At 37.1% G+C, this 25606-nt stretch overlaps 1 protein-coding gene across 1 annotated transcript; it reads right to left on the bottom strand.

Moving 5' to 3' along the window:
- Positions 1 to 11062: 11062 nt before the first annotated feature.
- On the bottom strand, positions 11063 to 16078 carry LOC136252116 (uncharacterized). The gene is made up of 10 exons (XM_066044494.1): positions 15724 to 16078; positions 15302 to 15500; positions 15003 to 15195; positions 14501 to 14802; positions 14216 to 14324; positions 13862 to 14106; positions 13593 to 13685; positions 12566 to 13486; positions 12259 to 12432; positions 11063 to 12022 (listed from the first exon to the last, which is right to left on the bottom strand). The coding sequence occupies exons 1-10, from the start codon at positions 16063 to 16065 to the stop codon at positions 11202 to 11204; spliced, it is 3399 nt and encodes a 1132-aa protein (XP_065900566.1). The 5' UTR covers positions 16066 to 16078; the 3' UTR covers positions 11063 to 11201.
- Between the last annotated feature and the right edge of the window lie 9528 nt (positions 16079 to 25606).

Consider the following 25606-nt stretch of genomic DNA (forward strand, 5'->3'; position numbering starts at 1 on the left):
TTCTTCTAGCTTCTCTCCCTACAGGGTGAATTGTTTTTGTAGCTGAACGATCTACAGGGTGATTTGTTTGTAGCTGAGATCTTTACAGAATGGTTTCTTTGTAGCTGAACTCTCTACAAGGTAAATTCTTCAAGCTGATGTCTCTACAGAGTCACTAGTTTGTAGCTGAATTCTCTACATGGTGGTTTCTTTGTAACTGAACTCTCTACAAGGTGACTTCTTCTAGCTGATCTCTCTAGAGGGTGATTTGTTTGTAGCTGAACTCTCTACAAGGTAACTTCTTATAGCTGATCTCTCTACAAGGTGATTTGTTTGTAGCTGAATTCTGTACAGGTGATTTGTTTGCAGCTGAGCTCTTTAAAGAATGGTTTCTTTGTAGCTGAACTCTCTACAAGGTAACTTTTAGCTGATTTCTCTACAAGGTTACTAGTTTATAGCTGAGCTCTCTACATGGTGGATTCTTTGTAACTGAATTCTCTACAAGGTGACTTCTTCTAGCTGATCTTTCTACAGGGTTATTTGTTTGTAGCTGAACTCTCTACATATGGTTTGTTTGCAGCTGAACTCTCTACATGGTGGTTTCTTTGTAGCTAATCTCTATACAGGTTACTTTTTTCTAGCTGATCTCTTGAATTCTCTTCAGGGTGACTCTCTATTAGGATGACTGCTCTTTAGAGTATCTCGATCTCGCACTTGCTACACCAAGTTGGATTTCGTGTTATGACTCCGTGGCTTTATGTCTGATTCTTCTTCACCATTGAAGAGCCGTTCTAAGATGATTACTCCATCTATACAACGAGTTTCAAAGCATTACCCCAAGCGGTTTATCTGGTAGGCGTGGCAAGCAGTCGTTTTTTATTTGCTAATCTCGATTGCGTAGTTGTTACACAGTGTTGGTTTTTTCGTTGTATCTTCCTGGTTTTTAGCTCGTTTTCTTTCAAACCACAAAAGGTGTGAGATTCAATAGTTAACCTATTCACCCACCGATGTTCAGCTTCTTCCCGTACGCGGCTTACCCTGTAGGCGTGACAACATATTGGTGTTATTTTTCGTGAATAATAGCTCATAACTCTTTGCCTGTTTATCATATTCCTGCCAAAGTTGGTACCGAGATGCGCCTTTATACCCCCCTTCTATGTACCAGATTGCAAGGCAATCGGATATGGAGTTCGCGTTTTATAGCAGTTTTTGTAAGTGTGCGAAAAGAGCCGGAGGAAGAAAAATAAGAAAAAAAAACGAAGAAACTTTACCTCGAAAGTTTGCTAGGCGCCAACTTCTCCAGCAACTGTCTGTGACTTTATTTATTTATTTAATGCTTTATGGTGAAAAGTGACACCAAAGGTCTGATAGTAACTTGCACCATCAGCCTGCCTAAATACAAAATTATCTACAATGTTATGTTGATTAATTATAAATGTTTGAAGTTTGTGACTGGAGGTCTGGATTGATGACAGGTTCTGCAAGGACAAAGGAAGTGAAAGGTACAGTTGTTGCTCTCGTCAAAATTCGTTAGAAAGTGATTCCATAAGAATGATTTAAGCTTAGATTTGAGAGTAGAATATGATGTGTTTATATCCATTATCGGCATGGCATTCCACAAAGATGGTAACCGATGGAAATAAGAATGTCGAGCTGTGTTGTTAAGGTGTTGAGGTATCAAGAGTTTATTGCTTGCTCCAGCCCTAGTAGTAGAAGAGTTGAAACTGATAAAGTTGTTGATGTTGAACTGGTAGGTTGGTGACTTTAGTGACTTGATAGCAAACAGTATGTCCTGCAGTTCAAATATGTATATGAGGGGAAGGAGCTTCAGGTTAATTAGACAATCTTTGTAGCAGCTGGTGTAGTCATTAAGGATATGTTTAGTGGCTCGGCGTTGGATTCTCTCAAGGTTAACAATGTCTTTCATCAAATGTGGTCGCCAGATCTGAGTACAGTAAAGTAATTGCGATCTTACCAAGGATACGTACAATCTAACCAAGGTAGTAGGTGAATGATTGCAGACAAATGTCCGTCGAATTAGACCAAGTGTTCTGTAAGCACGGGCAATGATGGTTTTATGATGTTTCTCCCAGCTCAGATCTTCAGATAGTATCACGCCAAGGTCCTTGTGAGAATCTACATGAGGTATAATGGAATCAGACATTGAGTATGTTGTGTGGAATTTGCGTTTGAATGATAAGTGAATAAATTTCTTTATATTGAAATTTAAGTCATTGTCCTGTGACCAAGCGAAAAGAGCAGTAATGTTATCTTGAAGGTCTTCCTTGTCAGAAACCGATTTAATGTGATTAAAACATTTGGCATCGTCTGCAAACTTTAGAAGCTGGCATTGATGGATATATGCAGACATATCATTGATATATACTAGAAACAATAACGGACCGAGGATGCTCCCCTGTGGAACACCTGAAACTACTGGTAACAAGTCAGAGTAGACATTATTAATAGAGACTCTTTGATAACGGTTAGTCAGGTAGATCTTGAACCAGGACCATAATGGGCCTGTTATTCCAATTGACCATAGCTTTTGATATATAAAATCGCGTGTGATACTGTGTCAAAGGCCTTGCTGATGTCAAGGTAGATAACATCAGTTTGCAAAGAAGTGTTTGTGATGAAGTCAGTTAGAATTAACATCTGTTGAAGTGTGGAACAACCCTTTGTGAAGCCAAATTGAGATGGACTAATGGATTTGTTGATGTGAGTAATGATCTTACTGAAGATTAACCTTTCAAGAACTTTTGATACAATGGATAACAATGAAATAGGACGATAGTTCTTAACACTGTTGGCGTCACCTGCTTTAAAGATAGGCACGATTTTATGAATTTTCCAACATGATGGTAATGTAGCATGACGTAATGATTGTGAAAATAAATGATGGAGTGGTTCACATATCGCTGTAGCGCAACTTTGCAATACTCTGGGAGAGATGTTATCGATTCCAGCAGATTTTTCAACATCTAGTGAAATTAAGGCTTCATAGACTTCTGGAATGGTAATAGTAATTGAATGTAAAGAGTCATGCATCGTAGGAAGATCTTCAATGTTGGGGAGTGAGGTTGAGTTGTGAAAAATAGAATGAAAGTGTTGATTAAATAAGTTAGCTTTACTGGAATCAGTATTAGCATTCAGTGAGTCAAGGTTCATGACTGAAGGAATTTTGTTGGATTTAGTGATAGATTTAAGATACTTAAATATCTTGTTGTTATTAGATGAAGCATAGGAATTGATGAGGTGTGATTCAAAGCTCTGTTTAGCTGCCTTAATTTTGCCCATGAGAGTGTCTTCAGTAGAAGCAATGATGCTTGAGACATGATGAGTGGGATGGCGTTTGTACCTACGACGAAGTGTTCTTAGATGATTGATACAATGCCTTATCTCAGAGTTATACCATATTGGGTCTTGGTTAGAATGGACCTTGTACTGAGGAATAAACAATTGCATACCTTCAAATAATTTCTGTTCAATGATATGCCATATGTGCTCACTGTCCTGAGTTAGATAGCAGGGCATGAAATCTGAATGAAGCATGTGATCACAAAGACCTTGATAGTCTCCTTTTGAAAAGTTGAATGTAAAGTAAGGGGCAAATTTTGATAGACCATTCATACTGGTGTTGACAGAAAAAGTGATATTGTGGTGATCGGAGTGTAAATGAGGGTCAGGATGTACTTGTAAATCTTCGATTTTATCCTCTAAATTAGTAAGAAGTAGATCTAGAATGTTTCCTTGCTTGTGGGTCGGTACATCAATTAGTTGACACAGGCCTGCCTGAAAGATCAGATCGCACAATTGATTCGAAGCTGCAGAATGACCTGATAAAGTGTCCCAATCAATGTCTGGAAAATTGAAGTCACCCAGTAAAATTAGATTATTATGAACATTCTGGAAATCATTTAGGAAGTTGAAAAGGTTATTGTAATTGGTAGCAGTAGAGTTGGGAGGTACATAGGTTACCCACACAGCAAATGGATTGTTCAAATTTAATTGGACGCCTATGATTTCTAAATCATCGGGAGAAGTCATGTGTGTACATGAAATTCTATTATTGACTGCAATTAGTACACCGCCACCACGAGAGGAGCGATCATTACGAAAAATTGTGTAATTGGTAGGTAAAATTTCGTTGTCAAATATACTATCAGTTAGCCAGGTTTCTGTTAAAGCTATGATATCAAAGGATTTGGAGTACACTAATAATTGAAATTGTTGTAGTTTGTTGACAATACTTCTGGGATTGGTATAAAAAATTGATAGTTGATTGTTGCTTGAACAGTCCATAGAATTAGTGTTGTTAATTTCTGCTGTAGTGCGGTTAATTACTGTGGGGGGTAGTCAATTATTAGAAGTGTCCATTCCGGATACAGTGGTCTGAAGATGATGAGGTACATATGAGGAATTCACAACTTGGCCATGTAGTTTGTTATTTACAAAAATTTTGTTGGAACGGATTCTGATTGCCCTACGGTCAAGTCCAGATTGAATTAGGGACCACCTTTCTTTAAGCAGGAGTGATTCAATGTGCCTTTCTTCACGTGTCATATCAGGCTTTGTGGAGGTACAATGCAAAAATGATACTCCGCCAGTATTCGCTTACTGCTGAGGACGAATTTCCTGACTTTGACATTGGTTAAGTTAAGTACGTATAGGTAGTAATAAGTAGATAGTTAGGTAATAAGTAGTAGTATGTTGTACTTTTCAGTATGTACGTGTGTTATGATCATCATAGTTTGCAGCACCCCTGAAAAAAAAAAAAGAAAGAAACTAAGCCAGTTTTTGAAGTCGCATATCTCGGGAATGCTTGAAGCAATTTAGCTCAAATTTGGAATGTGGAGTGCTGAAGTTGTAGGGAGTGTCTACAGAAAACATCGTCTTGTTTCATCAAGGCAGCACAGTGCTACAGAGGTGCGAAAATTGCGTTTTCTTTCTTCCTGTCAATATACTCACGGGTGTTGCGCGCCGGCTTCTTGGGCCGCACGACACACTAGCTACCGTGTGTCTTGATGTAAATGATTTAGACCATGCAGTACTATGAGAACAGTGGCTATAATCTGTACTGAATGCTCTATTAGAGTATATTACAGTGACTGCTCTATTAGAGTATCTCGATTTTTTACAACTGAATTGTGGTCCAGCACCATGTCACCATGGGCTCCAGCCTTGCTTAGGGGCAATTGGAAACAGTGGAAATGGAAACCGGAAACGGAAAGTGGAAATGGAAAACGAAAATGGTCAAATCGTCATATAAATGTACCCTAGAGTGAAACCCTTGTTTAGTGGCCACCTCTTAAAGAAACCACCTTCTTATATAGACCACCTCCACACAAAGACCACATTGTAATTAGATCTCAGATATAGCTGACCTTATAAGACTGTTTCATGGTCTGTTGTGAAAGACCACCCTCTTTAAAAAGACCACCTCTAACATTGTAATAATAGCTAAGATTCCAAGCATGTATTCTATGACTTTACCAAAACAGCTAGGCTCTTACGGTCATATGGTAAAACCTCAATAAGTGTCACTTTTAAATATCACCTCTGTACAAAGATCACTTCTATACAAAGAATACGTTGTAATTAGGTTCTAAAGATAGGCAAAGCCACTCCATAGTCACCTTTTATAAAGACTACCTCTTTACATGGGTAATATTTGATAAGCTTCAAACATGTATTTCATGACTCATAGAAAGAGGTCAATGCCATCTCCCATGTTTTGGTCCACACTTCACTAAAGTCATCTGCTTAGTTTGTACCAGAATGTACCAAGTCCTTAGTGAAATGTGGTTAGCTACACTACAACCTATGGTATCAACAAAAAATGAGGTCTCATAAAGAGATAATGACCTTAAGAGTGTAGTATTTTTTAGCTGACCTAGTTGTTTTGATAAGATGTTTGGAACAATTATTACAATGTGGAGAGGTGGTCTTTGTAAAGAGAGTGGTCTGATAAAAGTGATCATGAAGTGGTCTTTGTACGGAGGTGGTCTTATAAGAAGGTGGTCTTTAAGAGGTGGTGGCCACTATACAAGGGTTTTACTCTAGGGTACATTTATATGACGATTTGATCATTTCTGTTTTCCATTTCCACTTTGTGTTTCCAGTTCATTTCCACTGTTTCCAATTGCCCCCTGCTTAGTACTACAGCCATAGATTCTATTATGTGTGATATGGTGATGCTGTCTAGTAACGTTTGAGTAGAAAATCCAGGGTGTCAAAACTCAGGCCTGCTCAGCCTGTGGTTGAGCATTTTTACCGAGCAGCTGCCTCGGTTACCTCAATGGTAGCTATGCCACTGATCTAGGAGGATACTTGTCCACAGTCCCATTTTAATGGTACACATGCATTTGGACCACTTCTACAGCTTCTCTAATAGCTAATGAACATTATCATGGTTCCATGCAAGAGAAGGGCTCCACGACACTTGTAACTCAATGAGTAAAAATAAATGCTATAGTATTTTCAAAAGTAGCTTCCACCCACGCACACCTAGAATGTTAGAAAAAACAAGTCCTGTGTTCATGCAAAGGAGACAAGTATGTCAACCAATGCCATAAAATAATCGCATGTGTATTTGTGTATTTGTGTAATTTAAGACTTACTAGTACTGATCTTCAAAGAGTGATTGGATATAAAATAATTTTTGAAATACTGTAGTATTACTTCCAACCACTGCATTACAAGTACAGTTCATATATAGTGAAACTCTTATGATAAATTTATTATTAGTATTAGAGAAATCACAGAAGTTTCTAGAATCCATTGTATGCATGCATTAAAATGGGACCATAAACAAATTTCCAGGTTATGAAGTTGACCACACTATCTTCAGGGTGTCCGTTTTCATTGTACCTACGCAGCCACATTTGTAACTTAAAAAGCACCTATGTAAGTGCACAGCAACTTGACTTACTGACTTGATTTTAAATGCTTGGTTTTTAATAATCTTAGAAAGATGGGAAAATTATACATCTACATGTTTCTGTATACATTGTGGCTTACGTATTTGAAATCCACATGTCTAATTAACACCATCTTTTGGCTTTGCTAGACAGGGTGGCTGCATTGGAGTTATAACAGTATAAAGGTGGTCTTTCAATACAGGTGATCAATAGTGCTGTGATTGTGTGCTTCCATTGTGCAAGACAAACTGGCATCACCTACGATAGTTTGGAGTGGTTATTACAGGTGTACACTTCAACATCTAGCTATTAGCAAAACATTAATTTTGTTGGCACACTTTCTGACTACGCACACTAGCACAGTTAACCATGATTTTTTTCTTTTGAGCAACTGAGTTGCTTACCATAATGGCATGAATTTGCTGAATTTAGTATGTTTTTCTGTTGGTTCAGATATGACAAATTGGCAGCCCGGCACATCAGAGTTTGCCTTTGACATTATTGTAACATGCTAGTGTCTGAAACTATGGGTATCCCTAACCTATTTGTGTTTTTAATACATTTCTGCTCATAGAACAGTGTGAAACATCATTAACACTGTAGAAGACAATAGAAAACTACACTCTGGCCATTACATAACAAGGAACCATGTCCCTTGACTTATAAACCCCTCAATGTACTGTTTAAATCGATACTGTCAGAGGGTTATTCGGGAAGTATATTACCTTAACACAATACTAGAGTGCATAAAATCATCATCTATGAAAGGTGAGTATAGTATAGATATGGTAGCCTGTGTTATAATGGTCTGAGTACAGGTGTGGAAAACTGCCTGTCAGCCGGCAATATTATGTGGTAGTTTCTAAAATTTCTACTGTTAAAAAGTGCAGATAAATTTTAGTTTTTTTCTTGTGATTAGTGCTTACCACATGTTTTTCTAACCTAAACAAGTCCATTTGGTGTCATGGCAACTGTCACTGATGGCAGACTATTACCACACCAAGTTTCAAAATTTAATAGCAGTACTATTTCAAAGTTGATTCGGCTATTAGCCTTTGCTTTATCTGCCATTTGGGAATTTGGCTTGTGGTAGGAGAGCACCAACTTCAGCAACTGTAAGACAAGCCATAAAAGTACCAGTTATTAGATGATCTGTGCTACCCTATTCATTATACATAACATATACACGGCAAATGCAGAATATAAAGTCATACAGAGTTCTTCTAGAAATTATAATATTAGTACATGTGTACTTATGAAGCACTGAGTACCACTGTCCTGGGGCAAAATCACCATCAATACAGCATATATCCTGGTATGGTGTCCGTTGCCTCACATGTCAATGCCAATGCAAGTAGATGCTGACTACACAGATACTAGTATATAATATGCAGGTGCAGTATGTACACAGATGGCATTCAGTGGTTGAGTTGTGGGTAGGGTGGTTAGTAAACTTGTCACTGTGTTTGCCATATTCGGTATTCATTGTGTATATCTAGTACCAAGCTATGGATTTACACTGAGAAATTTGTCTTATTGTTAGCTACGTGTTTTACAAACCATTAGCAGAATCTTGTATGCATGTTTGGTCTGATTTTATAAGTCCTTAAATGTTGACTAGACTATATGTAGGCTAGCTATTATTATTATTATTATTATTATTGTTTACTGTGCAAAACCTCTTACAAAGAGTACATACAAGCACAGATAATAAATCAGCAAAATTAATTATGTGATTAATTGATGTTCAGCTAGCCTTGCTTTAAATTGGTCTAAACTTGAACAGGTGATGAGGTCGTTGGGTAAATTATTTCAAATCTTTATACTTGAAGGGAAGAATGAGTTAAGGTATGAGTTTACTCTTGTGTTTGGCTGTAACAGCCTCATTGAATGACCTCATAGAGGGTAGTTAGATGGAGCTGGTAGCTATGTTTTTGGTCCCCAAATTAAAATTGACCAGGTTTTTTTGTAATACACAATAAAAGGTTGTGCCTGTACATCCATAAACAAAAAATTATGCCTATAAAAATTTTGCTAAACTTTTTTTGTAAAATTGTTGATGTGGTAGCTAAACTCCATTTGACATAGCTGTAGCTACGTATATAGCTACAGCTATGCAGTCAGGGACAAACATAGATGATGTTTAAAAGTAAGCGCATCTTTATGTGAAAGGAATGTTTACAAGACATGAAAACTTTTAACAGTATAAAAATTATAAGCTTTTGACTATGTCACTATATGATGATTGTACAATCCATTCAGCAAAAAAATGACCAGGCAGGGAACCACAAGCATAAAATTAGCATTAATTTTTGTGGTGACTATATAATATATATGTATGGATAAATTACCTCTTTTGCCATGACTGCTGCTTAATAGCACACAAGGTTACTTAGACACCAAGTTTTGGTCTCAGTATCTACAAATATGCACATTGGTTAGTATATAAATAGCTAGAAATTGTTTATTAGCTATAAGTTGCATAAGCCATGACTCCATTGTCTATTACAATCATAGTTCCACACTTTCATATTTCTGTGAAAGTAGATGGATGATATTAAGGGTTATATTAGGATATAAAGTGCACTCCCACTTCACTGCAAATAGGATTAGCTTTATACATAGCTTCAACTGACAGTTTAAGGTGAAATTTAAACTACTATTATTTTCTTTAATCAAAGAGAAAAGTGGTTCAAGTGGTTCAATTGGTTCTTCAGCTATAGGCTTTCAAGAATCTTTCAAGATAAAAGTGGTTGTTTCAAGTGGTTCCATCAGAAGTTCATTAAGGCTAGAGGACATGATAGGCTCAATCTTGATCCTCCATTTATACAAATTTTCATATACATAGCTATAGGCCAGAGCTATAGGCCATAGCTATAGGCTATAGGCCTCTGGCTATAGGCAAATATACACCATAAATTATAATGCTTTGGTAAAGCTTGACACTGTTATAGAGAAGCTATTGTAGATTTTTTTTGTAGGTGCTCTTACAGATGAAGAATTTCCTGTCTCCTTGAATATGACTCTTTATTAGGTGCAGCTTACTATCTATTGACCGATCTATTAGTTATACTCAGCCACGTAACAAATTGGCTATACACTTCCAGCTGTCAGTTAATTTGCAACGAACCTTTTGCTTGCTAGCTGGTATCCAATCATGGCTGTGGGTTTAAAGGAGCATAGTTTTGTTCCACACAACCACACACAAGGCTTCCTTGTGTTTACATTATGAGTGGTTTCCCACTCGTTTGTCTATACCTTACTGCCATCCCTTCCAACTCCTCCAGCCTTGCTAATGCAAAGTGCTGAGAGTTTTATATTAACTGGTTGAAATGCTCTATTTGCGAGCAACTTTATACAACCAACAAGGCTACTGTACTATCTATGGGGAGTATGAACTTTAACCTCTCTGATCTCTTGATTAGAGATTTTTTATCAGTATACTATACTGACCTAACCAGGCTTCATGATAACCTCAATAATTTACTTCAGCATGACTAGTTTAACTAGTTCTGTACCCATAGTAAAATCTTATACACTGGCATGGGAAACTGCTTGGTATGTACTAGATCACATTCTCAGTGCTTTATTAATGCATTTTTTAAAACTAGCATGGTCTTCTTTGCAAATATTAGTATACAGAAGGGAGGTTTCCTGTGGTTACAGAAACTCTGTTTGATATTTGCACATAGCTTGGCTTGCAGCACAAGGAGCACCAAAATATCTTTGAATGTTTGCAAATGTGCATAAATGCTAATGCAATGGAGAATAATTATAGCTGCTTTAATAAACAGATGAATGTTATATTTTTGGAAATGATAAAATCAGGGTTTTTCATTGAGAAAGGAATAATTCTGCACTATAGAAATTATTGTGTGGGCCATATAGTATGACCCTGTATCGCTATCTACGTGTTCTGTAGTCTTATATAGGCATGCATGAGAATAGATAGACTTCCTGTATTTACATGTATAACATGCACTAGACACTGGTTATTTTATTCATGTATGTATGTACATGTGTATGCACATGACCAGAAGTTCACACTCCATATTAATAATAACAATCCACACTTACATATTACCAAAGAAGTGAATGTATAGGAATAAGGTTTTTGATTGCTACATAGATGAACTACACCCACGCCCATGATCACATAATTATTATTATAATATATTAATAGAGATAAAATTAATAGTATGTGTATATCAGATATACATAATTATAATAAATAAATATACGTACATTAAAAAGTAATTCCAATCCAAAATAGCCAGACAGATTTGATTCGTATAATACTTAGTCAGTACACCAGAAGACAGAAATAAATTGAGGAGTGAGACTTCCTGTGTTAGGGATGATGACAGAGATGTGGCAACCATCTTTGGCATATTGCTGCTCTCTGTTAAACAACTGCAAGGCATCGAGATTGTATTCCACTCTGTAATCACAGTTACCAAATCTCTGAGAGGTAAACACAACTGAGTAAACGACTTGGTCTCCATCCATACGAGCATTTCCATCAGCAAGGAAGAACCCGCGTTCCTTGTTTCTTTCTATCAACTGAACTAAGCCACTTATATCAATGCCATCACGAAGGGAGACAGCATAGCCTGGACTCCTGAAGATGGCATTGACAGAGAGATCTCCACCAGAAGAATAAATGTTACGACGAAGGACCTGCATGTCCTGGTCCTGCAGAACGAGTAATCTTTGTTGATATTCATTATAAGGCACATTGATCATAAGGTCAGTCTTTTCTGTTCTCCGTTGTCGTCTTGTAACAGGCTCAAACACAGCCACACAACGGAATCTATCTCTGTCATCATTATAGCAAACAAAGTTGTGTATTCTGTGTGTCTTCCTTAACTCATTGGCTCTTCTGTTTAGGTTTCTTGTACTAAGCCCATGTTCAATTTCATATTGTGAAGCATCTGGGACACTGCAGAAGATCATTGAGAACAAAGTGTCTCGACTATCATGGTAGGTGTTCATGTGGCAAGGAACTCTGTTTCTTTTTCTGCCTTCTTCTATGAACTCTTCAAGTTCTCCAAGGTAGAAACGTTCAAAAAAAAATGGAGTGCTGGATGGCAATTGATCTCCTTTACATTTAGGTTGTGCTGTGTAGAGATATCGTACATGATATAAAACATTGCCTCAAAGAATTTATGACTTGGTATGTTAGAACAGTATATCAATAATTCTTTACTATTCCTAAATGATGCTATGTCAGGAAATTATTTTTCATTTCTTAGCACCTGTTACTATAGTAACAGAGTGATAAGTTGTTTAATATTTTCCAGACTACTGTATACAACCTGACTATGATGTGTTTTACAGTAAAGTGTACACTTACCATCACACTGATCTGTCTCAATACATTGACCATTTCTCAATACTTGTCCTTCAGGACAGACGCAAGTTGGTGTACAATCAGTTGAGCAAGATGGTGGTGACTGGTAGTTGTCACAAGTTGATTGGCAGAGAGTGCCACACTCCTTGTACACCCGACCTCCAACACAGTCATCAGCTGTAAATAAAGCAAACCAATGAGTTAATAGTTAATGAACACCATATCTGTCCGTGTGTGTGTGTGCATGCATGGGTGAGTACTTCATTTTTACTACAATAGTAAACCATGTACATAATTTTAGTTGACTTACAGCATCCAGTTACATCTCTCCAAGTGCTCACATCAACTCCAGCTTTGGCACATGCTCTGGCATAGTTAGCCATCACATTACAAGAACAAGTGTCTCTGTTACGTGTCCTAACACATGTACAATAATCAGATTCACAGTTTTCAATGTAGACTTTAGGATCAACAGCAGAATGACAAGAATCGAAGGGAGCATTGTTCAACATGGCACATTCTCTTTGTGCTCTATTAATATTTCTTTCACTGCAAGTGTTGTTCAGCCTTCTATCCCTGCAACCTCCTGAACTGTCTTCAGCCAGCCAAGATCTAGCAAACCTCCTAACACCAGAGCCTGTGGTTCCATCTCTCATACGATAATCATCAGAATCATCTCCATTGTAAAAACCACACAAGCCACACAACTGTCTCCTTAAACTGCTACTAGCTGAAACTTGGACACTACCAGCATCATCCCAAAAGATGTCTAAGTCTCTGTCTTCAAAGGTAACATGTGGATAGCTACCAATCCATTCTACTTTAACTTCTCCAATAGACATTGTACTACCATCAACTGCTGCAAAGTTCCTGCCATTAATTGTTACCTGATTGTCACCTCCCCTCAACACTATGACAAGGTTTTGACTTGGAACTGTTACAGTGACCCTGTCAATCAATACACTGTTTGAGTCAAGAGCTCTTTGGGTGACAGTTATAGTGAAGTCATCATTGTCACATGGTTTTGCCAGTACATAGTCACAGCTTCCAAGATAAGTGTACTGACTACCATCAAAAGTTCTATAGTGACCATAGGAATAAGCTTGGCAGTAATCAGTGTAACAATCTCTTGGTTGACATTTCCATGTGCCCCGTTTGCATACGCAGCTTGATGAACAGTTCTGAGATATTCTTCTGTTGTGTTCATAGAAAATACCATCAAAATAGCAACCTAGAGGGAAAATAAATTGTACATTGCATAGATATCAGTATAGTGTAATTATTTGCTTATGTACTATGCATACATACAGTCAGTGTATTAACAAAGCTTTACTGACCTGGTATAGGTGCAGGTGTTGTTGGAGGTGGTGTTGTTGGAGGTGCAGTAGTGCCTGGTGGTCTGGTAGTAGGAGATGGATCATTTTCTGTAGCTAAAAATGTGTTGAGAAACATTGTAGAGTAAATGAAAATAGTTGATTCACCAAAGTTTGGACATAAAAGAACCTGTGCCTTAATACGTTCCCTGTGGAAGCTCTACACAGTATATATAGCCACTTTAGGTATTCCCATATTGCAAGTGTTCGTGAATGTAACACATCTAGCTTACCACATTGTCTGGCTTTTCCAGTATAGACAAGTCTGTTAGTAGTTTCTGCTTGTATTATTGTTGGTAGAAAACCCCCTCGATAAGTTCTCATGTTGATAGCTCCTTGTGTAGCCTCATCTTGTAATTGCTGTTTGATCTGTGCAGGAGTGTAATTTGGAAATCTCTGTAGTAAGAGAGCAACAGCTCCAGCAACAGTGGGACAAGCCATGGAAGTACCACTCATTGACACACGATCCCTATCACTCCTAAGTTCAATAAAATAAACAAACATTATACTTATGGTTAAAGCACCCTAATGCATGCAACTATGTCACTTAACTATGTGTACCATTCATAATAAATTATACCACTTACGTGTGAGAGGCACTTCTTATCCACTGTCCTGGAGCAAGTATATCTACACAACGTCCATAGTTACTGCCAGGAGAATTAGATCGTGAATTGAACCAATACAATTGGTGTCCTAGGACAGGTGAAAATATTGATTAGTACACATGTAACAACACAAACTAAAGTTTTAAAAATATGTTTGCAATTGTGTAGCAGCATTAATATACGTACATGTACACATCTATAGCTCAGACAACAAAATTTATGTTTATGCATTCATAAACAGCCCCACAAGTCAGACATGCTTACCAGGTGTTCTGGAGTCTGGATCTTCAGCTTCTTGTATTGCTCCCACATTAATAACATCTGGTGAATTTGATGGTGAAAATCCACAAGAGTCCTGACGAAAGTTTCCAGCAGCAGTCACAACTACTATGTTGTTAGCAACAGCCTCTCTGATGGCATCATTAACAGCTGGAGTGATTGGTCCAATAAGAGACATTGAAATTACTGATCTTCTTCCAGTGCTTCTGGCACGACTGATGACATGATTGATTCCATTAATAACATAAGAAAAGAATCCTGCCAATTGACTGTTCAGAACTTTGATACTGTAAGGTAAAGAATTCAAAATTGAGTTCATAATGTTAGAGATAAAAAGTGTAAGAACTATAGATACATCACACCTCCATGGTCCTTATTGGTGTACTCATATTTAAGACAGTAAAGAACCCTCTCTAATAAGGACACTTTTCCCAATACACTTGCACTATGCAACAAGCACACATCACTATCTGATGATAATACACACCTGTACACTCTAGCTCCCCATGCTACTCCAGTTAACCTTCCAGCAGCCAATCCTGCACAGTGAGTACCATGACCATGATCATCATCTCCTCGACCACCAAACTCATCATATCCACCAAATGATGCACGTCCTCCAAACACTTGATGACTGTATCTTATACCAGAGTCGAGAATGTACACATCTACTCCATTTCCTGTTAAACAGTGCAAATGTACTCTTAATCACATTAACACTAGTTACATGTATAATATTTTGCTTGTACTAAGCATGACTGTACAGTGAAGTATGCATTAAGCTACCTTGAACTGGAGGACAGTAATCACCATCAAGAGGTAGAGATCGCTCATCAAGGCGGTCAATGTTCCAGCAAATTTCATCAGGCTCAAATGATCGTCGACTTCTGCCATTGTCTGTTTCTGTTTCATTGTCTGGTTTCAGTATATCAACACACATTGGCTTGTCTTCTTCTACTCGTTCAACATTTGGGTCATTCATGATCTGTAGTATTAATGGATACGCATACATAAATGCTATATAGCTGTGCTGTGAGAATGCAATTTAGTTATGTATAAAAGTATGATTGTGTGGCGGGGCATTGCTCGGTTGTCAAGCGGACAGTGTGTTTATTGACCTCTATAGTTATCACTGCCTAATAAAGCACAGAGTTTCCGTAAAATCCTAAGATATCCTGCTATACAGTTGATTAGCTAACATTGCTTACCTTTTCTGCTCCTTCATTGGTAGTGGTGACAACGGATATTCCGTTAGTGGTGTTGTAACCATCTCCCTCTGCAGTACTCTGCACGCCACCTTGTCCATTTACATTATTAAACGTTCTTCCGAACATCCGGCTACTCCCCTTGCGTGCAACAACCAAAAATGGTCTGGGGAGGTTAGACTGTATCATGAGTTCTTGCTGGGCCTGTAGTTCAGCAAGACACCCGCTCTCCGCGGAGTTGGTTTCTGGAGCCTGTGTTGCTGGCCTTCTGGTTGGTCGGGTACGTTGCGCATACCCTGTAGCTATTAGCAAGCAAGTTATAATCGTCAACTTAGTCAGCCACATGTTGAGATTCTGTAGTAGCTGTAGAGATGACGAGAATGGCAGAAGATGTGGCTTTTATAGATGTTTCCGTAGATACCAGTTGCGGTTTTGTGGTTTATTTATGTCAGCGTTATACGATGGGCCGTATCCTGGCTATCACTCAGTCATTTCCGTTTGACCTAGGGCAGGTAGGTGGCTGCATTAAATCATTTTGTAAAGCACAGCACCACAGAGATATATAGCATCATAGTCATAGCCGGTCCATATGGCATAGCCATAGATGGGCATAGCCATAGGCATATAGATAACTTATCGCCGGTATCTGTGTACTGTGACATCGTACAAAGTGAGTCGCTACTACACTGTTAAAAATGAAGTGCTATAGTAGCACCTGTAGGTGCTATTTTTTGACCGGAGCAGTCAAAATTTAGCACTTTTAGGTGCTACCATAGCATTTTTAGGTACTATCATAGCACTTCATTTTTAACAGTGTATCTGTGTATGATAGTTATAGGCTATAGCTAGCAACCCTAATAGATGAATGAATATATATGAATGAGATTAATGCATGAATATTATAACGGCATAAAGGAGCTTAGGCTACTCCAACAAAATTCCTTGTTTCCCATTTCATTGACCTTAAAAATACATGCGGGCGGGCGGTTAATTCATTATCCATTATTCATTATAGATAGCTATTTCCGCTAATTTTCGAAATTCATAACTATCTTACAGGTAAGAATACTAGAGTAGAAATGTTTGAACTAAGAACCTTAACAGTGAAAAGCTAGCTAAATGGGCTTTCCGAATGCTAAACTAGTTACTGCTATGCTGCCTATGCAGTCACAGGATAAATAATGAATATTGACAGCAATAATGAATGACCATGCGGGAAGAGAATCTGCATGCGGGCGGGAAATGGGAAACAATGAATTTTGTTGGGGTGGCCTTAGCTATATGAATGAGATTCACTGTAAAGAAAATTGTAAGGTAGCTCTAGCTATATATAGCTAATCACTGCACTTGAAGATAGTTTTATACCCAAAGACTTTTGCTATAAGGCTCCTAGTGATAAACATGCATGCATGCTTTAGGGTTCTGTGCATGCATGCCCTCCAGTGCTTAGCTAGCTATCTGGTAGCTAAAGTTGATATAGTTAATGCCATACACATTATAACAAAACGTATACTGTTGTCTTTTACATAAGACAAATTGGTTAGCTAAAATTTACTTATAAAGGCTTTACAGCACAAGTGTTGACGGTCTCTAGGACATGCACCAGCCTCTTTAAGGATGTTATATTAAGTATGCTTGTATGAAAAGTCTACATATAGGCATACATGCATGTAGCTATAGTGAAGTCCTGATTCTTGCTGACTATAGCCTACGTAGCTATATCATGATTTGTGAATGCTATATGTATCACAGGATGCAGCTCTGCTCATGATTTAACCAAGAGTTCATAATATGTAACTATGAACTCTTGATTCAACAGTGGCCAAAGTCCACACAGTCATCACTCATCAGCATCAAAATTATAACAGCATGACATGGAGAGTTAACTACATGCAAAACTTCATTTGGGGGAGATACTTTGAGGTGAATGTGTAGCACTAAGACATTTACTGGAAACCATTTGTGGCTGGACAGTGACGATTGTTGCTATGCCATGAATGGAAAAAAATGTGTGAAAGATGCAAACAAAAGCAAAACACACAAAATAGTCCCCTGAAAGCCTTCCATCACTATACATAGAAAATTCAACAGAAACCTGTGAACTACTTTGAGCAGTTAGTAAGACTTTCAGTCAAAAGTAAACTTGTATATACATATTCATGGTCCTTTTCATTTGTGTGGGTTCTGGTATAATTGCTGGTTAGATCATGTTTCAAAGTATTGATTAATTTGTGTAGTAAGCCACACAAGGTCTGTTGTTACAAACCACATAAGTATGGTGATTACACTAGTTCCTGTCCGGTCAAACCCAAACGTACACAGACACCATAATACACTGATTATACACTTGTCCTATCAATCTCTATTGCCCTATTTGGATACTAGCTCAGATCAGTTGAATGAAGTCATGTCAATAGGTATGGTCAACAAAATTAAGTAGTGGGTTCCCCAACATCTTTAATAAATTAATGTGAGGCAGATCTAAGCTGCCTACAAAGAATACACATCTCATCCTCATCACTGTACTATAGAAGAGTTAAATTAACAGCCTAACTATACATAATTAAATTTAAAGATTTTGTGAATAAGCTATGTAGCATGTCAGTCCAGAAATTTGGAAATTTTCCAATCTTTATTGCAATAAAATTTGGCAACATACAGTATGTAGCAAAGTATTGAAGCTGCCAATTAATTTGTAGTGTACCTTGTCACCTATAGAACTTCTCTGTTCAGGTGTGTCTATAATTGTACAGTTTACCACACTGTCCACACACAGTTGCTGCATGCGTTAATGATATCTGGGGACATAACAAAGATGAATTGTGCATGCTATTGATTGGTAAACTCCTCACAGTTGGCCAGTATAGCTGCCATTCTACCCTGTTTTGAGCTACATATACTTACTGTACTTCCATTGAAATAGAATTAAAAACATCATGCATTGTCACATTGCTAAGTGCTGTAATAGTGACATGCACCTGGCAAGTCAAGTACATAATTATTCTACATTTTATCACACATGCAATGTCCTCACCATATATGAACACATGTATGGGATTAGCTTCCTAGATACCCATTGATATTACAGCTAGGTGGGTTGCTTATTCAGTCAAAATTAATCAACAGCTTGAGTATAGACTGCATGGAGCAATGTACGTAAACAACAACAACAGCATAACTGGGTGCACACACACACACACACACACACTAATTCATGCATGCACACAGACAGTGCCTTTGACTGCAATATAAACGTCACCCAGATAACTGACCAACCTGTATGCTGCTCAGATGCCTAAGAGTCAGTGCTGGCAAATAAATTATTCCTGTGGCAGGGCTAGTAAGCTGCAGGGGGCTGTATCATGCATGAAGGAGTGGGCACCCGGTCCGAAGTCCCACCTGAACCTCACCCATTACACAAGATATGCACAGTTGGCATTTACATCCTCTGAGTCAGTTAATCTTCCTGTTAGATTTCTCGCTCCTGGCGCCAAACCTGGAACCTTTTGATTACCAGGCTGGTGCTCTAACCATTTGGCCATGCTGCCTCAACAATGCATGTACACACACAACTTTATAACTATATACTGCATGCCCAATTATATAATGTTTTAGCAAAACAGCAAAACTTACCACCTATGTATGTGTATATTACTTATTATGATGAGCATAAAATAATGGACATGCTCTGCATACAAACACATTAAAATTATTAGCTACATATTAAATTTTTTAGCAAAATTAATATGATGATATAATACTTCATGCACTATTATACTCTGATAACATACCTTAAATGGTTAATTCTCATATGCATATATATGTTGCATAATATTATATTGCTTCTGTGAGCTGTATAAACAATAACACTGAAGCATAAATGCCTATGATGTCATATAGCTGTGTTCATATTTGGTTCTCTTATAGATACTACATCAGTTACACACATGACCATGATTATGTGTATGCGTACATTAGTATGTATTCTATGTTAATGCTGTAACTAAGTATATCATTGTATTGTGGTGTTTCTCATTAAGAGTTCATACAAATCATGCACTAAAAGTACTTTTTGACCACTGATAAAGCCTGCAGTAAAAAGCACATTAATATATACATGTAGTACACCAAATTGAAAAATGAACATTTGCACACCTACGACCTACACAACCAATTCAGGACTCTTGAAAGTAACAAAACAATGTATACCGCAAAATCTCAACCTATAGAACTACATGCATGTATTGTATATGTTTTGTTGTATGTATTCATACATGCAACAAAACAGCATACCCCAGACGTGCAAATCTATAGGTTGAGATTTCCCAGTACTCTATCATATACCTCTTCCTGGATACAGACTATGGGGGAAGTATATACACACCTTTTCCAAGTGGGAAGGATAGAAGGATAGATTCCATTGAACTCACTTGCAGGATGATTTTTTCAACAAGACTGGTCATGAGCAGAAGAATAAATCATAGTCATTTTTATCACTGCATGGCACTTTATACATAGTATTGTTGACACGATTGGTCTAACAGCTATAGCAACATGTTATTTTAATGTTAACATTACACTCAGGTATACAGCAGGATCATATAATATTAGCCATGCAGCATTTCAGTCAACCAGTTATGAAGGTTTGCATCAATGCTCAGCGCACGATCTTCACATTTTACATATGTGACTGGATTGCAAAATGGAGTCTTCCAAAAGCCCGGCCCTTTCTGCAGCAAGTCACATAGGTTCACAGTCTTGCCTGTACTGTATATACCAGCCTTCAGATGAACTATGCATTGCAACATGCCAAGTTGTACTGTACAGTATATAACATATCTTCAGGTTGTGACCATATGTGAGTAACATAAACATGACCATACTGTTAATTATGAGATCAAATGTGTATATAGTGTGTACAGTTAATGTTCATATACATATAGGATTAGTCTGAGTATGTTGGAAGTCGCTGGGATAGTGACTAATATCAAACTTCACGACATCATTATACTGTGTGTAATTAGCTATGCAGAAGCTATAGTATTATATGAGTGCATGGTTACCTTTTTAGTAGTCTCGTCTCCAGCCGCCCATACATGGGCGGCTGGGGACAATACTACCTTTTTAGGTACCATGTAATGATTATATATTATGCTAAAGAACATGACCTAGTTAATCAAAGCCTTACTATATATAAACTATATTATAACACAGCAGGAAGTTGAAAATTAGATAAACTAAAATGAATAATAACATAGTAAGTAAAAGGAAGGTTGATAGGAAATTAGTACAATCATGTTATTAGCATTCTAGTTGACATAGATTACACATGATGACCTAGTTTTGCATAGCTAATAAATGTACTGATCATTGATAATATTAGCCAGGCAACTATAAGTCAATATAATGTAATCTGAAAGGTTGGCACATCTGCATTCCCAGTACCATTTCTGCATTGTTTGCTGCACCCACTATAATACACATTAGGGTCATTCTGTGTCAAATCAACAAGGAATTTAGGGTCACCTCTCAGATTTTGACTAAACTTGGTGTGTTTGTGGTACCTGTGGTGCTCATCATCCATGCCAATTTAACTCCATACACCACATAGTTTCTGATTTATGATCACAAATATTTTGAATGTTTCATGAAAATTTGGTCCTTCTTAAGTTACAAAATCAACATACTGTTGGTAATATCTTGAAATAAAATTTTCACTAACTGAAAACTATTCAAGTGATGTATAAATTATGGGATGTCACAAAGGTTGAAAGGTACTTATTTGAAACTTTAATTCAAAAAATTCTATTTAAAGTTCTTGGTTTTTTATTGAATTATGTATCATTGGGTCATGGTCTATGTTTGATAAAATTTTTGTGGTGGGATCACAATGGGTTCAAGAAATATAATGAATCATGTTGTGGTATGTAGTGAATATTTGTACACTACTATTATTGCTGCATGGGAGTGTACACCTGTAATAACCACTCCCAACTACAAGTTTGTCTTACACAATGGAGGTATACAAGCACAGTACAACCTGTATTTCATTGAAGGACCACCTTTTATACTATTGTTAATCAGTTGGACATTAATGTTATTCAATGTAGCTATCCTGTCTAATGGATCCTAAAATGGTCCTGATTAAACAGGCAGATTTCAAAATAAAACCATGATGTATCCAGAACATGCGCATGAGCATTTTACCATTTTTTCAAAAGTACCTTCTATTAGCTAATTCAAATCCCATTACAGTGCACTTACATAGGCCCACTCCACACTACGGTGTTTAAGTTAAAATATGTGGGTGCATTGCATAAGTGGAATTCCTCAAATAGGACACCTGAACAGTGGACACCGTGACCTAGGAGGATACTTGTTCACAGTCCCATTTTAATGGTACACATGCATTTGGAACACTTCTTCAGCTTCTCTAAATAATGAACATTATCATGGTTCCATGCAAGAGAAGGGCTCCACGACACTTGTAACTCAATGAGTAAAAATAAATGCTATTTTTGAAAAGTAGCTTCCACCCATGCACACCTGGAATATTAGAAAAAAACAAGTCCTGTGTTCATGCAAAGAAGATAAGTATGTTAACCAATGCCATAAAATAATTGCATGTGTATTTGTGTAAATGTGTAATTTAAGACTATACTAGTACTGATGTTCAAAGTGTGCATGGATGTGAAATAATGTTTAAAATACTGTAGTATTACTTCCAACCACTGTGTTACAAGTAAAGTTTATATATAGTGAAACTCTTATGATAAATTTAATGTTAGTATTAGAGAAATCACAGAAATGTCTAGAATCTATTGTATGCATGCATTAAAATGGGACCATAAACAAATTTCCGGGTTATCAAGTTGACCACATTATCTTCAGGGTGTCCGTTTTCATTGTACCTACGCAGCCACATATATAGCTTAAAAAGCACCTATGTAAGTGTACAGCAACTTGACTTACTGACTGCTTGATTTTTAATAATCTTAGAAAGATGGAAAAACTATTAACATCTACATGTTTCTGGAATCTGGATACATGGTCGCTTACGTATTTGAAATCCACCTGTCTAATTAAGACCATCTTTTGGCTTTGCTAGACAGAGGGGCTGCATTGGAGTTATAACAGTATAAAGATGGTCTTTCAATACAGGTGGTCACTAGCACTGTGCTTGTATGCTTCCAATGTGCAAGGCAAACTGGCATCACCTACGATAGTTTGGAGTGGTTATTACAGGTGTACACTTCCACATCTAGCTATTGGCAAAACATTAATTTTGTTAGCACACTTTCTGACTGCGCACACTAACACAGTTAAACATGATTATTTTTCTTTTGAGCAACTGAGTTGCTTACCATAATGGCATGAATTTGCTGAATTTAGTATGTTTTTCTGTTGGTTCAGATATGGCAAATTGGCAGCCCGGCACATCAGAGTTTGCCTTTGATATTATTGTAACATGCTAGTGTCTGGAGCTATGGGTATCCCTAACCTATTTGTGTTTTTGATACATTTCTGCTCATAGAACAATTTGAGACATCATTAACACTGTAGAAGACAATAGAAAACTACATTCTGGCCATTACATAACAAGGAACCATGTCCCTTGACTTATAAACTCCTCAATGTACTGTTTAAATCAATACTGTCAATAGCAGTATAGAGGGTTGTTTGGGAAGTACATTACCTCAACACATTACTAGAGTGCATAAAGTCATCATCTACGGAAGGTGAGTATAGTATAGATATGGTAGCCTGTGTTATAATGGTCTGCGTACAGGTGTGGAAAACTGCCTGTCAGCCGGCAATATTATGTGGTAGTTTCTAAAATTCCTACTGTTAAACATTGCAGATAAATTTTAGTTATGTTTTTGTGATTAGTGCTTACCACATGTTTTTCTAACCTAAACAAGTCCATTTGGTGCATGCAACTGTCACTGATGGTAGACTATTACCACACCAAGTTTCAAAATTTAATAGCAGTACTATTTCAAAGTTTATTCGCTTATTAGTCTTTGCTTTATCAGCCATTTGGGCATTTGGCCTGTGGTAGGAGAGCACCAACTTCAGCAACACTGTAAGACAAGCCATAAAAGTACCACTTATTAGATGATCTGTGCTACCCTTTTGTTGTTCATTATACATAACATATACACGGCAAATGCAGAATATAAAGTCATACAGAGTTCTTCTAGAAATTACATGTGTACTTATGAAGCACTGAGTACCACTGTCCTGGGGCAAAATCACCATCAATACAGCACCTGGTATGGTGTCCGTTGCCTCACATGTCAATGCCAATGCAAGTAGATGCTGACTACACAGATACTAGTATATAATATGCAGGTGCAGTATGTACACAGATGGCATTCAGTGGTTGAGTTGTGGGTAGGGTGGTTAGTAAACTTGTCACTGTGTTTGCCATATTCGGTATTCATTGTGTATATCTAGTACCAAGCTATGGATTTGCACTGAGAATTTTGTCTTATTGTTAGCTACATGTTTTACAAACCATTAGCAGAGTCTTGTATGCATGTTTGGTCTGATTTTATAAGTCCTTAAATGTTGACTAGACTATATGTAAGCTAGCTATTATTATTATTATTATTATTATTATTATTGTTTACTGTGCAAAACCTCTTACAAAGAGTATATACAAGCACAGATAATAAATCAGCAAAATTAATTATGTGATTAATTGATGTTCAGCTAGCCTTGCTTTAAATTGGTCTAAACTTGAACAGGTGATGAGGTCGTTGGGTAAATTATTTCAAATCTTTATACTTGAAGGGAAGAATGAGTTAAGGTATGAGTTTACTCTTGTGTTTGGCTGTAACAGCCTCATTGAATGACCTCATAGAGAGTAGTTAGATGGAGCTGGTAGCTATGTTTTTGGTCCCCAAATTAAAATTGACCAGGTGTTTTGTAATACACAATAAAAGGTTGTGCCTGTACATCCATAAACAAAAAATTATGCCTATAAAAATTTTGCTAAACTTTTTTTGTAAAATTGTTAATGTGGTAGCTATACTCCATTTGACATAGCTGTAGCTATGTATATAGCTACAGCTATGCAGTCAGGGACAAACATAGATGATGTTTAAAAGTAAACGCATCTTTATGTGAAAGGATTGTTTACAAGACATGAAAACTTTTAACAGTATAAAAATTATAAGCTTTTGACTATGTCACTATATGATGATTGCACAATCCATTCAGCAAAAAAATTACCAGGCAGGGAACCACAAGCATAAAATTAGCATTAATTTTTGTGGTGACTATATAATATATATGCATTGATAAATTACCTCTTTTGCCGTGACTGCTGCTTAATAGCACACAAGGTTACTTAGACACCAAGTTTTGGTCTCAGTATCTATAAATATGCACATTGGTTGTATCACATGAGTATATAAATAGCTAGAAATTGTTTATTAGCTATAAGTTGTATAAGCCATGACTCCATTGTCTATTACAATCATAGTTCCACACTTTCATATTTCTGTGAAAGTAGATGGATGATATTAAGGGTTATATTAGGATATAAAGTGCACTCCCACTTCACTGCAAATAGGATTAGCTTTATACATAGCTTCAACTGACAGTTTAAGGTGAAATTTAAACTACTATTATTTTCTTTAATCTTTAATTAAAGAGAAAAGTGGTTCAAGTGGTTCTTCAGCTATAGGCTTTCAAGAATCTTTCAAGATAAAAGTGGTTCTTTCAAGTGGTTCCATCAGAAGTTCATTAAGGCTAGAGGACATGATAGGCTCAATCTTGATCCTCCATTTACACAAACTTTCATATACATAGCTATAGGCAAATATACACCATAAATTATAATGCTTTTGTAAAGCTTGACACTGTTATAGAGAAG

This window comes from Dysidea avara, chromosome 4 (assembly GCF_963678975.1).
Source record: "Dysidea avara chromosome 4, odDysAvar1.4, whole genome shotgun sequence".
Lineage (NCBI taxonomy): Eukaryota > Metazoa > Porifera > Demospongiae > Dictyoceratida > Dysideidae > Dysidea > Dysidea avara.

What these genes read in the sequence shown, in the direction of transcription:
- LOC136252116 (XM_066044494.1), bottom strand. Translation starts at nt 16,065, where the DNA reads ATGTGGCTGACTAAGTTGACGATTATAACTTGCTTGCTAATAGCTACA. An exon ending in TTACTGTCCTCCAGTTCAAG is followed by an intron (nt 15,196 to 15,301) that starts GTAGCTTAATGC and finishes ACTGTTTAACAG; the next exon opens with GAAATGGAGTAGATGTGTAC. An exon ending in TCCAGACTCCAGAACACCTG is followed by an intron (nt 14,325 to 14,500) that starts GTAAGCATGTCT and finishes CACCTGTCCTAG; the next exon opens with GACACCAATTGTATTGGTTC.